This window comes from Falco naumanni, chromosome 4 (assembly GCF_017639655.2).
Source record: "Falco naumanni isolate bFalNau1 chromosome 4, bFalNau1.pat, whole genome shotgun sequence".
Taxonomy (NCBI): domain Eukaryota; kingdom Metazoa; phylum Chordata; class Aves; order Falconiformes; family Falconidae; genus Falco; species Falco naumanni.
Genome location: NC_054057.1, coordinates 5,772,618 through 5,787,065, shown reverse-complemented (window position 1 = coordinate 5,787,065; position 14,448 = coordinate 5,772,618). Strand labels below are relative to the sequence as shown.

The 14,448-nt window shown below is 38.6% G+C and overlaps 1 protein-coding gene across 5 annotated transcripts in view; it reads right to left on the bottom strand.

Moving 5' to 3' along the window:
- Window positions 1–1,692: 1,692 nt before the first annotated feature.
- The window catches only part of NEK10 (NIMA related kinase 10), a 115,910-nt gene continuing 103,154 nt past the window's right edge, over window positions 1,693–14,448 (bottom strand). For 2 of the 5 annotated variants that reach the window (XM_040589434.1, XM_040589435.1), the window contains exon 33: window positions 1,695–3,731. In XM_040589434.1, coding sequence (XP_040445368.1) covers window positions 3,674–3,731 — 58 coding nt within the window. In that variant the 3' untranslated portion in view covers window positions 1,695–3,673. Of the gene's footprint in view, window positions 3,732–14,448 lie in introns of all 5 variants that reach the window. The other 3 variants (XM_040589436.1, XM_040589433.1, XM_040589432.1) reach the window with 3 other exon arrangements.

The window sequence follows — 14,448 nt, the reverse complement described above, 5'->3', positions numbered from 1 at the left end:
TTTGAGCAAAACTGAGTAAATCTAGTTACAGTTTAAGTCAGGGAACATGTCCCGATTGGTGGAAATTACAAACGTAGGTCAAAATACAACAGTGGACAATTACTTCAATTATGGAAGCAAAGCCTTAACAGATGTATGGTTTTAGTTTGGTAGGAAATTTAAGGACTCAGATGTAAAATATTTTAAAATTACTAGTTTTCTTGTTATCATTCTCACCATCTCCAGTTCAGAACAGTTGAACACAGGGCATTCATACAAGTCAGCTTCCTGCAAGTCAAGCAACGAAATTAATTAGAAAACCTTTCTTTCCAATTGCTGTTGTCTATCTAACCAAATTGAACAATTAAACTTTCAGCTGAGAAGTTTTTAAATTCAAATGCATGGTGAATTCATACATTCAAAACCAAATATTCTCAAATGGGTCCCTCTTTTCAAATCTCCTGAAATGCACTCATTCAGAATTGCCAGTTCTTCCTAAAAGCTGGAGAGAATTCATACACACTAAAATTGTGTGCATTATTCAGTTCGGGGAAGTCAGTGCTAGAAGCATTCTTAGTTTTTAGCCAGAAATGTTGTTGGCCTCTCTTCTTTAATTAGCATAATTCTGTAAGTTCATGAACTAGCTGTCAAATGTCTTGATATGAAATACCAATAATCAGGCAGTAATCCTACATGTTACAATGACTGTAAGAAATAGTCTTTAAATATTCTGTGACTGTAAATGGGAATTCTCTTATGGAATAAAACTAATGATTTGATCCACTGTCAACATCTCGTTATTCAGGGATATGACAGGAGACTGGGAAATTATTCAGACAGAGGAAAATATGTGTAAATCAGGCTAGAGAATATACACACAATGCATTCTCCTGAGAAATTACTTGTAATCAGATGACTGTAGAAAGTAGGTGCAGGTATGAGTAACAGGAGGCAGTACACTACACAATTCTGGGTACTTCACCACAGACAAGTAAACTGAAGGAAAGGCCTACATCAGTCACAGTTCAGGTTAACTCACAATTAATCAAAAGTTAGCTGTAGCTCAGCCAATGTTTCAACTTTTTTAGTACCACACTTTGCAGAATCTTTTTCAATTTGCTAAATAATAAGTAGAGCTATGCCTGTTTCTCCGATTTTTGCACAAGTTACATTAAAATTACAAGCCTACAAGAAACAAAAAAAAGATACGCACCTTGAAGAACATCAGTTATGCACTGGACTGGAATTCAGGAGATGTAGGTCCCATTCTTAAGTTTGCTGATGATTTCCTGAATGATATTGGGCAACTTGGTTTTGGTTTCTGTGTTTCCCTAAATATGCTTTGTGCCTATTGTCTATAAAGAGTTTAACCATATAGAAATAATTCATGGCAGAACTGGCTCTTGTTACCTTTCATACAACGGGAAACACAATGGACACTAATCTCAGTGGAGAGCATCTATGTACTAATGCCATAAATTACTTAACAGCTTCAATAATGAATCTTCTATGGCAGTTAATTGCTTTACATGTAAAATGAATCAGCTCTTTCCTAGATTGACAGTCAGTATGTCAGTTCAGTTGCAGCCAGGCAGGGGGGAAAAAGAAATTCTAGTCAACATTAGGAAAGAAACAGAAGACCACTGATTTCCTGCTTTGATTTGCCTTGGGGGTTGCAGCTGTAAGTGCCACCAATCCACCTCTTATCTCCTAGCTATGGGAGAGAAGTCTCTGGCCACCAGCCAATATTTCACTTTTCAGAGTCACAAAAACAAGCGCAAAATTTGCTTCAAAGTTAACAGCACAAAAATACATTAAGAGAAACACAGTAGGAGTAATTAATTATACTCTATTTCTCAACAAAAATGCCATCAAGTATTAATGAACACCACACAAATCCATAAAAATATAAACAATAATTCAAAACACACTTGAAATAAGGTCCAAATTATTTCTAAGGCATTCAATGCACTCTGACAATTTAAAGTTGTAAGGCATTTCTGCAAAAAGATATTAAAATAAGTTACTTTAAGTGTAGATTGGTTTTACACTATTTTAATGGAAAATGATTATGAGAATTCATATGCAATTTGAGTAGAGCAACCATATCAAGGTTGAACATAAATTAAGTCTTTTTGGATAAAATATCAATGTAATCAGTTCCATTGGCAGCCATATATAGCATACATTTACTTTATATTCCATCAGATTTAACTGTAATGCATTCCCTTCCTCCATTCTAGCAAAGCAATACTAACACTCTGAACTAGAATAGGAATTTATTTTTAGTGGTAACATTGCAGGAAATGCATCACCTATGGTGATTCATGGCAGAAACTGCAGCTACCTGCTGGTGGTACTTTAAGAACCATATGTCTTTACCCTTAACAGACCTTTGCTATCACTACTGTACCATTGTATAGATGCAAAGCTAGCACCTAACGACTTTCTACATTGCATACACATGAAAAGAGGATAGATATTTATTTATCTATTACCCTGCTTATTGAGCCCTTTTTCACTGCTTCACGATTCAGGATGTTGAAGTCACACATTATAGGTGAAACATTACACTTAAATTGTTAGAAAACGAATGCCAGTTAGCTATTTACAGTTACAAACCACTGGGAGAAAGAAAAAAACCAAACCTTTGCCAGCCTATGAAGAGTATACAACATACATCTGTATCAAATTACTTATGAGTGATGTGATGGCCATAATGTCAAAAATTTTCAACAGAGACAGTAAAGCTGTATCGCCAAGTGCATTCTGGTTATTTTCAACAGTTATGATTGCCACAGTATCAAGTGTAGAGAAAAGCCTTTGTAATTAATAAGTATTCCTTACTAAACTGTGGACCAAAAATAGCTTCTCTGCTACTGCAGTGAGACATTTTTATCTATGTTTAATACAGAGTAAATAAATATCAAAATTCTGAAAGTGCTACAGTTTTGAGTAGTAGCAAAACATGTATTTAATTTAATGTTAAACAGTAAATGAACGTGTATAGAAAATGTGTATAAAAGTCTGACACATTTTATATACACAGATCTATAAAATTTGTGCTTAAAGATAGACATATACAGACATTTTGAAATAGCAGTAAAACCAGCTGGTTTTAAAATAATCATTTCAGAAGCTGTGCCAGTTGCAAATAATCACTACTAATATTCATACCTACATTAACATTTGCTACTATCCAAACATAAGTATCTAAATATTAAAATCATACTGATAGTGTTTAATCCATTTCTAATTCTGGTAGTGAACCTACATATATTTTCTGTCTGGTCATACTACAAAGATCATTTTCTTCCCATAGAAGACATACATGGACACAAATAAGGTTACAGGCTTTGAATTATCAATCCAGAAAACATGACTAAGCAACAATTCTTTAAAAAGAAATTATAAAAATAGAAGATATGTACTGTTGGGAATGGTGTTTTCCTCCTACTGCATAAACCTGGAAGCATCTTTCCCGATGTTCCTTGTAAAGTGCTCATGCTGTAAACAAAGCTAAAGTTAACAGCATCATCCTGAAATATCACACGAGGTCTCTTGAAGCTGTCCCACATTGGTATTCCACCTGGATGCTATTTAATGAGCAAAGCTTGCCCCTTTGGTAATCAGACAGCCTCGGCTGAAGGCAGATTGACCTCATTAGGAACAATTCTGAAGTGTTTGTTCAGAATTACAAGTTCTCTTCTTTTGCTGGATGGTTCTTTGTTCCCCTCAGACAGTAGAGATACCTGGAGGGTGGGGAAAAATGGTAGTTAGTATGTGTTGGAAGTAAGAATCCTCTGCTATTCAGTCACCAGGTATGGGATCAGTCTTTGTGCTATCATCAGAAAGCTAATGTACATGCACGATGTAGAAGCCAAGGAACCTCAGAAGTCTGTCAAAAGAGATGTTTTAGTCCAGGGTTTACAAGAGAGTTTGATGCAAAAGTCACTGGGTGAAATTCTATCATTTATGCTACACACAGGGAATTAGTTCATCTAATGATCCTCTGACTTAAAATTTATGAACTAGTCTGCACTGCACACAAATAGAATTAGAGCAGCGTGATGCAAAGGTCTCCCACAGCTAATCAATGAGGCCTGAATGTAACGTAATGTATTTGTGGGCCAGTTTTAACTTAGGTTGCTGATGCAACATCTCCAGAGACTTCAGCACTATGGAGAACTAATTGAAAGAAAGTCTTTAACTTCACCTCTTTCTCCTTTTCTAATTCCTCTTTAGCCTGCTGCACAGAAAATTAGCCCAGAAAGTGATGGAGCTGCTTTTGACAGCTTTACATAGGTGATAATTGCCTCATAATCAAGTTGCATTACATTGTTACAATTATTCTATGAAAACATGATGGAAAGACTACTTTTCATAATCAGTGCTGTGAGAAAGTAAAGCAGGTATCTCTTTTTTGTCTCAAAACTCCTCCAGTCTCCATTCCAAGAGTAAGACCTCTTCTGATATTTCCCCTGACTACTTGTATAAAATATGTATAACCCAGATTTCCAAAGCCCTTTCATACATTAGTCTATACGCATGATCCCTCAGGAAGCAGAGTGTTATTCTGATTACTGAAGTGCTGAAAGATATGGAAGTATTCCAGTAATAAGGAAAGATATGAAAAATAATTTATAGTTTTGCACACACACTTCAACACATGTAGATAGAAATCCCTAAGCTGAATGATCGTTATTAAAGTTTTAAAGTCAAGTGCAGTGCACAAAAGAAAAAAAAACCAAAAAACCAATGGACAGACAGAAGGCTGACAGACAGCAAATTTTAATTCAGCCCCCTATGTGGATAACAAAAACCTTACTGGGGCACTGTATCTGTGCAAAAAATAGAATCATAGAATGGTTTGGGTTGGAAGGGACCTTAAAGATCAGCTAATTCCAACCCCCCTGCCATGGGCAGGGACACCTTCCACCAGACCAGGTTGCTCAAAGCCCCATCCAGCCTGGCCTGGAACACTTCCAGGGATGGGGCATCCACAGCTTCTCTGGGCAGCCTGTTCCAGTGCCTTACAAACCTCATTAAAAAAAAATCTTCTTCCTTATGTTCAGCCTAAATCTACCCTCTTTAAGTTTAGAGCCATTGCCCCTTGTGCTGTCACTACAGGCCATGGTAAAAAAAAAAAAAGAAGAAAAAATCTTGATCTTTCTTGTAAGCTCCCTTCAAGTATTGAAAGGCTGCAATACCGTCTCCCCAGCGCCTTTTCTTCAGGTTGAACAACCCCAGCTCCCTCGGCCTTTCTTCGTAACAGAGATGTTTCAGGCCTCTGATCACTTTTTGTGGCCCTCCTCCAGACCCCCACTCTAACAGGTCCATGTCTTTCTTGTAGTTTCTGGGACCTCAAAGCTGGATGCAGTACTCCAGCTGTGGTCCCATCAGAGTGGAGCACTGGGGGAGAATCACCTTCCTTGACCTACCAGCCATGCTGCTTCTTTCTGCAGCCCCGGGTACAATTGGCTTTCTAGGCTGCAAGCGCTGGCCTAGACATTGGACATTGTTGGCTCATGCCAGTTTTTCATCCACCAGTATCACCTAGTCCTTCTCGGCTGGGCTGCCCTCAATCCCTTCATCTCCCAGTCTGTATTGATATTGGCAATTGCCCTGACCCAGGTGCAGGACCTTACACTTGGCCTTGTTGAACTTGCATTGGCCCAGTCCTCAAGCCTGTCAAAGCCCCTCTGGATGGCATCCCTTCCCTCAAGCGAATCAACTGCATCACGCAGCTTGGTGTCAGCTGCATACTTGCTGAGGGTGCACTCAATCCCACTGTCTATGTCACAGATGAAGGTATTAAATAGTGTTATTCCCAGTATGGACCCATGAGTGATACCACTTGTTACTGGTTTCCACTTGGACATTGAGCCATTGACTATAACTCTTTGGATGTGGCCACCCACCCAATTTCTTCTCATTCTAACAGTCTATCCATCAAAACCATCTCTCTCCAATTTAGAGGTAAGAATGTTGTCAGGACTGTATCAAAGGCTTTACAGAAGTCCGGGTAGATGGCATCCATAGCACTTCCTTTGTCCACTGATGCAGTCACTCAATCCTAGAAGGCCGCTAGATTAGTCAGGCATGATTTTGTCCTTGGTGAAGCCATGCTGGCTGTAGTCACACAACTGAAATATTTACCTTGATTCATATTAAGAGTATTTCCTATGTCTTTCTTGAATCACAACCTTTGCAATATAGCTAAGAATAGTTAATGTAAAGCTTTGTGTATGTTATTCCTAATTTTTACATCATAAACTCATAAAATCTCAAGGAATTGCATTATGCGATATCACCAACTCAGTTTATTGAAACCATTATCTGCACTGTACAGATGCTGCTATTTAAGTTAATAAATAGCTTGTAGCAGATATGAGTAGCTATCCTGTGAAGACCAGCACCAGATGATTAAGACATACACATTTTTCTCACAATATAAAAAAGAACAGCGTGCTCTCAAGTGCTCCAGATGTCAAAAGATCCCCTTCTGTCTGAGCTTTTGAGTTTGATTCCCGTTCTGTGCGCCTACCCTCCCTACCATCTGCCCTTACCACACACCATTCCCTTCACCTGGTCAGTCCCAGCTACAGGGGGTTCTTCCTCCTCCTCCTACCAGTCTCCTTTCCAGGATTCCTACATTCTGCCTCCTGCTGTCCTTGAGTCTGCGTTAGATGTATGTATCTACTGATCGCTTGCTAGCCTCTACCTCATCAGTTGCTATTTATCATTTCTTTGCCCAGGCATTACCTTAAGGTGATCAGACAAACTCACTTTCTGTTCTGATGTCTAGACGTGATCTGACAATATTTCAGTGCTCTATTAAAGCTACTGTTAAGCATATACCTACTATGATTTTTAAAAATTATAACTTGGTTACATTGGCACAAATTGCTAAGAGAAGGGTGAAAGTCATATCTGTGACACAAAAAAAAAAAAAAAAAAAAAAAAAAAAAAAAAAGTACTTTCTTGGCGAAATTTGAAATCCTTGCTCAACACACAAGTTAATAAAGAAAACATCACTAGAATTTTTTTACTATAGGCAAACAACATAGGGCAAAGCTTCATATTTTCAACACCTTCATCCAGTGCTGTCAATGCTAAAATCTTTCAGCTCCTTCCATGGCAGTTTTCTAGAGCTACAGGACTCCATGGAAGCATGGAAAACTCAGGTGATCAAGGCGTTTTATAGATAAAAAAGTCCCAGTAAGACAGTTACTCCTTCTTTTTACATAATTCAGACAATTTGTCTTAAGTAAAAGGTTTCAAATTAACTTTCAAAACTGGGGCTGGTACTTTGATGAGGCCTAAGAGTTATCTTTATGGAGTACCATGTCAGAAACATGAAGATCTGACTTGCCCTTACTGGCAAGCAGAAGTTCTGCTAGTAAAAAGGCAGTCTTCAAGGGATAAGGGACACAACTACATTATCTAGAGGAACACTGTGCCTATTAGTACTATACTGACATCCTAGAATAGCTTTTGTTGTATCTTACACTGCTATATCAAAACAACTACCTATGTAACAACGTGCAATTCCACCTCTAACCTCAGTCATGAAGAATATCTCAAGATAGTTAAAAAGAATTTATCCTCGTATGGCTCTGATTTCTGAACATTGAGGCCAATCTTGCCTTTCATTTCTTCGAAAATTCTCAGATTGTCTTCACTTACTTCAAGAGTTTCCAAAACTCCTTTCAACAGCATCTTGCTGTGACATGGAAAGGTATTACATTCTTCTCAGCTAAACTGCCCTAGCTGGACCAAGCCATTAAAGCCTCAAACAAAAAGAAAAATTCCTCTTTACTTTAACTCAAAGTGTTTAGTTCAGAGCAGTTGTGTAAGATACAGGTCTGCTAGCACAAGAATGACTCCAGACTACAGTGAGCTTTCTGAACCACCTTGAGTAGGAATGTGCCTTCTTATTTGACAGACTTTATCTATGCTCTGTACAAGAACTCTGTCAAGCAGACACCTCAGACACACAGAAGTCAGTCTCAAAGTAAATCTTTTCCTCAAACTGGTAGAAAGACAAGCTTCAGAATTGCAAGAGCAAACCCATCTTATCTCAGCCAAACAAGTCTGTGACAACAGATGCTTCTACTCAAAGATGGGAAGCTCATATAGAATGTCTGAGAGCTCAGGGCATGTGATCTCTGCAAGGGATCAGAGCCATCTGCCTAGTGTTGAAAACAGTCATTCCCACAGTCCAAATGCTGACAGACAGCTTCATAAACATGCACTTCTTCTACAAATAGTATGGACTTCAGACATTTCCCCTGTCAGAAGACCACTTCATTTTGTGTATTCATCACTGAACTGTATCAATGACTTGGTACCTACCAGTCAGCCAAAATTCAGGCCAGACGCTCCTTCATTTTTTTCCAACAAGAGGCAAAATGCAGCTTTCCGCACATCTCATTGCTAACAAGAATCTTCAGCTGAGTGAGGGGAGAGGTTCTGTGTCAATGACAGTCCTACCACATGATCAGATTATTTTGGTACTTGCACCAGATGGATTCCTGGATTACTTCTTTATTCTGCACAATGCAATGTCATGAATTACAGCCAGGTTCTACCTCTATGTCTTTTATACCTAGCAGCCCTGATACTAGCCAAATCCAGTGGTCTTGTTGCTGACTAACTGCTAGAGCAATAAACAGTTTCTGCTACAGTCCCTATCATTCTGATTCACGGCAGGGGGAGGGGATGCCTAAAATAGACTGACTTACTAACCAAAGTGGGGAAAGTATTTTGTTGTGGTATTGTAATATCAGAAATATGCTAATCTCTTTTACCGTGTCATTAGATTACTGGCCATCCCAGAACTGACCAGAACTTTCCTGCAATTCTCTAAAAATCCAGTTATCAGTAAGTTTTTCACACCTGGCCATCTGATTTTAACATGCACAGCTGCTAATACCCATTTAGAATCCAAGGCATACATTTTTCCTAGTTTATAAGTCATTATTTCTCTAAAGCTCCACTGTACTACAAACAGTAAGTCTGGCACACATATCTTCTGAGTACAGCCAATATCGGGGCAGCTGTAACAACTTGGTAAAAATTATGTCTCTAGCAAGCATGAAAAGGTACAGTGTGACTATCTCCACATGCAGGGGTGAACCCTATCCATCAAGTGTCTTTTAACCCATCTCTTGGCCAAATGTTTCATTGTCATTGGAACACTCTATACTCATCAATGTGACAAGGATTACTCACTGTCTTACCCTAGGAGTTGGATGAAATTGAAGCTAGGATCAATTGCTACTTCATGTTTTCATGTTGCTTCTCCTTTTTCTGATTTCTGTAGAATCTGTGATTTGGGAAAGGTAGGCCAAGCCAATACTGCCTCGTAGGGGAAGGACAGCTGACTCAAAAGATGTAGCGAATGCTGGTCTGTGGGAATAGGGTGGCATACTTACAGTGCCACACAGACCTTCAGCTGATAGCCATCATACTGCAGGTGGGTAGATCAAAGACTTTTGCAGCCATGGATGTTTAGAAGAAAAAAAAAAAGAAGAAAAAAAAAAGGGGGGGGGTGCAGGGAGGGGGGGCGAAAACACTGCTAAGCTTTGGCAGACTTTTTTACCTCCCTGGGAAGTACAAATCAACAGAAAGTTGGTATGACTCTAATAAGGACTGCTGGCCAAAACAATCTTTTGTATGTGTGAGACGTAAGAAGCAAGAATCAACTTGGACAACCATTTGAAAGAAGTAAACAATTAACAGAAAATCCCGGGTAACATTAGTTAGCAGGAAGTGGTGCTTTCTGAATGGAGTAAAAGTAGCGGTGTCTTAAATCACCTAGATAACACAAAGTTTAAAAATCCACTTTAGATTCCAGAAGCCTTGGAGCTGTGTACTTTCATCTACTGTCTAGTTTGGTATATTCTAGAACATTCAAAAACATTAACTAAGCTAAATACAAATTTGAATCCATTAGTCATGTAACACAATAAAAGAGGTACATTAATGCTGAAGAATACATAGATAACATGGTCAGAATTTGCAGACTGAAAAAGCTCCGTTAATGCATTTCTATTTTTGAATGATGTACCCATGGACCGTAGACCCAATACAAATGAGGGCTCCCTCAAACAGGCAAAATTCAGAATTTTCTGTCATTCTTGAGCTATATTATCCTCCTGTGAATAATACCTTGAGCTATTCTTTGAGTAGTTAAAAATGTATAGCTATCATTAGAGCCAGACTAGACAGTTTTCCTTTTCATGAAATAGCTCTAACTACGTTAGCGGTTGCTTCTCTAATTCTAAAATTTCAATAATGATGGGAAAAATTGCACTGAACAGAGTTACGAAAATTATAAGTAACAACAAATCAGTATATGCATTTGATTATGAAGCCTGTTTCCTTCTATTCCTACTTGTATGGCAATATTTTTCTTTTCCTACAAAACACATCTTGAGACAACATTTCTCTCAGACAGACCTGTGGTCACATGAGCTTGTGCTGGTTTTGGCTGGGATAGAGTTAAATTTCTTCATAGTTTGGATTTGTGATGAATACACTGTTGATAACACACTAGTGTTTTAGTTATTGCTGAGAACAATGCTTATACAGCACCAAGGCCTTTTTTGGTGTCTTGCATTCCCCCACCAGCGAGTAGGCTGGAGGCATGCAAGAAGCTGGGAGGGGACACAGCTGGGACAGCTGACCCCAACTGACCAAAGGAATATTCAATACCATACGACATCATGCTCAGCATATAAAGCTGGGGGAAAGAAGGAAGGGTGGCGGGGGAGATGTTCAGAATTACAGCACTTGCCTTCCCAAATAACCATTAGGTGTGATGAAGGTCTGCTTTCCTGGAAGTGACTAAGCATCTGCCTGCTGATGAGAAGTAGCAAATGTATCCCTCACTTTGCTTTGCTCGCACACACAGATTTTGCTTTACCTATTAAACTGGTTTTTACTCAAGCCGTGAGCTTTCTGACCCTTCCAGTTCTCTCCCCCATCCCACTACAGGGGAGTAAGCGAGCGGCTGTGTGGCGCTGAGCTGCCTGCTGGGGTTAAACTGTGACAGAGCTACAGTGCTCAGCTGAACACAGCTCCTGTCTCTGACCATTGCCTATTTTTGTTTGTTTATAATGAATCCTTTTTAATATCAGTGAGTTCTTGCTTGGATTAAGCCTCTTAATGCAATTTATTAAAAATAGATTTCTGCATCAATTTGGGTATTACATGTCTACTTCAATAGGAAAAAAGCATGATGAAACCAGTATTCACTGTCCTATTCATAAATAGGCTCACGAACCAGGAACTTGCCTCTTGTGTAGTATAATATTAAATCAAAAGGAGAAAAAAGGAAAGTGGTACAATGGATGTGAATAGAATAATTTTGAAATATACAGGGGGCTATTTATGCATGTTTACCAAATTTCTGTATATGTAAGTAATACAATTGGAGTGCTGAGTAATTTCAGGAGATTAGTGATAAATGGGTGCAAGTTGATTATTCAAGATAAAGCTGAGGGTCATTATCCTCAGCTGGTCATTAATCCCCATGAAATGACTGGTATTGAGATAGTAATTACTATTATAATGAAAATGGGAAAAAAAAGCATGACATTTTTCTTATGAAGCTGTCTCAGCCTCTAAAGAATTCATGTTTCTCTCATCACCCAATCAAGCTGCTTGAATCATTTTTAACCCTTTATACAGTTTATTAATCCTACTATAATTTTCGTGTCATTGACTCACTTAAGCTTTGGTTTCCCATCATATATTCCTGGAATTTTACAGGGCACAGCAAGGGGCAACAGTAATGGGAAAGACAGACAATGCATAGAAATCCCCCAAAACCATAAAATAAATGAAAATATATTTTCAGAATGTTTTCTTTATGAAGTGTGCTCCACAATGAGGTAGAAGACTGCATTATTATGCTATGTGCTATTTAGCTGTTTATTTTGCATTTAATAGTGCTTTTAGCAATAGCACACATGTTCCATGTCATTGCATAGCAGCTGTGAATTCTTTTTTCCAAAACAGAATTTACTTTGCAGCCTTACAACATATGGAACTGATACTGTCAAGTCAACTCGGTCAGAAAGCATGAAGAAATTTGGCCCTAAAATGAAAAAAAAAGCCTCTTCAAGAATTTGCAACTTCAAAAATTAAGTTTGTGGTGTTCTGATATGACTTCTGAGGACTTTTGAGCCTTGGAGTTCTTCCCCCAGTCCAACCCACCCCCCCCACCCATTTCTATTAGGAAAACTAGAAACTTACTATGGGCAGAAGGGAAAGCAATTCGTTTCCTGCTAGAAACACCATCATTCTGTTTTCACTGTGAAAGACCCACACATACTGCAGCATTACAACTTCTCATCTTAGAAACTGAAAAACTCAAATGAAACTAAAAGCTTTTACAATAAGCTAAGAAAGTTAAAAAAAAGGTGTATTGTTGTAATAAATTTGTTGTTAAAGCAAACCAGATACAGATATTTAATTGCTCCTAGTACTTTTTCCGAAAGCTTTTCTGTGAACACTTTTCTAAGCAGGGGATCCCAGGAAAGATACCAGATGTACCGAGTTTCTGCTGGAAAATTTGCAGTTGCTTCTGAAATGTTTCACTGTGTGTAAAAGAGATGAAGTAGAGCAAGGCTCAAAATATTTTTAGGCAAGAATGGCTGATAGAAAGTTGCTCTGAGGGCTGCAAAGCAAATTCTGCATGGTGGAATAAACAAAATAGTGACAGACAATGATAAGCGACTCACAATGCAGTCTGGGAGACTGGTTTGTCTTTCTAGCTTGCTTAAGCTGTTTGGAGAATTTCAGGCAAAACCTAATGATGCATGTCTGCTAACCAAATGAATCATTCAGTACTGGACAGCTATTGAAACTGGACTGTTTGGCTATTTGGGGAGAGTGTGAAAAGAAATAAAAAAAAAAAATTTTCAGTTCTGAATGGCATTGTGCACAGCATACTTTAAAAAACATTTGAAATAGAGACATGTTTTTGACAGCCAAGGCCAAAGCATGGTTTGTCAATTTTCTGGGAGAGAAGGAAAAATAGTAAATTACTTGGGAGTAGAACTCTGTCTGGAAAAGAAGTATCATAATAGTGACACAGGAACCAAACATAATTATGTATCACAGCAGGTAATAAGATTCAAAAGCATAGTGAAAAATCAAGTTGCTGGTGACAGGCCAACAACCGGGTTGCAGTATGGATGTTTTGTACCTGGCCAGCTAAAGCCAGGACATGCTCCAGTGACACATGCAGTAGAGTGGGTCACAGTCTACAACAGCTGTTACGTGCACACATTAACAATTTTGAGCAAGAAGAAAAAAAATCAAATCTAAACAACATACATTTAAACTTCTAAGGAGATTCGTATCTATAAGGAGATTTCACTCCAGTTCTTTCAGCCACTCTAAAACCAGTTTGTCGTTGCTACAAGTCCCAAGAGCAAAGCACAAATCAGCACTGACTGTGGATAACATCAGTGCTGCTGAAGAAGCTTCATGACTCAGGGGAAACACAACGTGACTTCCAATTTCCCTGTGCTCCTGGGAAAATCAAATACATACCACATCCACCAATGTGGAGAAGGATGCTGAGCATCCACTAGCCTTCTCCAGACTTTATGTGTGGAAATGCACTGCTTGCACTTCCCCTGTTTCCTTCTGCAGGATAAACATAGCACAGAGAAGAACACTTTATACTACACTGTCATCCCGTGTGGCTCTGAAGAATATTCCCTTATCTCTCCTTTAAAATAGAATTTAAAAAAATGTAGAAAAATAGCTTCAGAGTCTATAGAACTACTCTAGGGAATTCCAGCACAGCAGAAAAATAAGTAGTCCTGAATAAATCAGGAAAACCAGAATGTTAATTACTTTATTGTTGTTAGTCTCATGTATTTCTGTGACATTCCTACATTACTCATTGAAAGTACTAGCCTATCTGCCTGCAAACTTTAAATATCCTTTACATTACAGCAATTATATTTACAGCAATAGGACACAAGGAAATGGAATGAAACTGCACTAGGGGAAGTTCAGACTGGACATTAGGAAAAGGCTCTTCACTGAGAGAGTGGTCAGTCACTGGAACAGACCCCCCAGGGAAGTGGTCACAGCATCAAGCTTGTCAGAGTTCAAGGGGCATCTGGACGATGCTCTTAGTCACATAGTTTAGTTTTAAGTAGTCCTGTGAGGAGCAGGGAATTGGACTCGATGATCCTCATGGGTCTCTTCAACTTGAGGTATTCTATGACTCTAAGATTTCCATTAATAGAGACCTTATTTTTATAGCAGTTTGTGTACACAAGTCCATATTCAGCACACACCTGCTTCGCTACAGTTAGTTGCAGTAAGATGCTTTTTGCCAGTCTGTTTGTGAGATAAATGCCTATACAACACATTTACACATTTCTAATAAGCCTTGCTAGATCTTGATGTTGAAAATAAAAGCCTTTTTTCTTT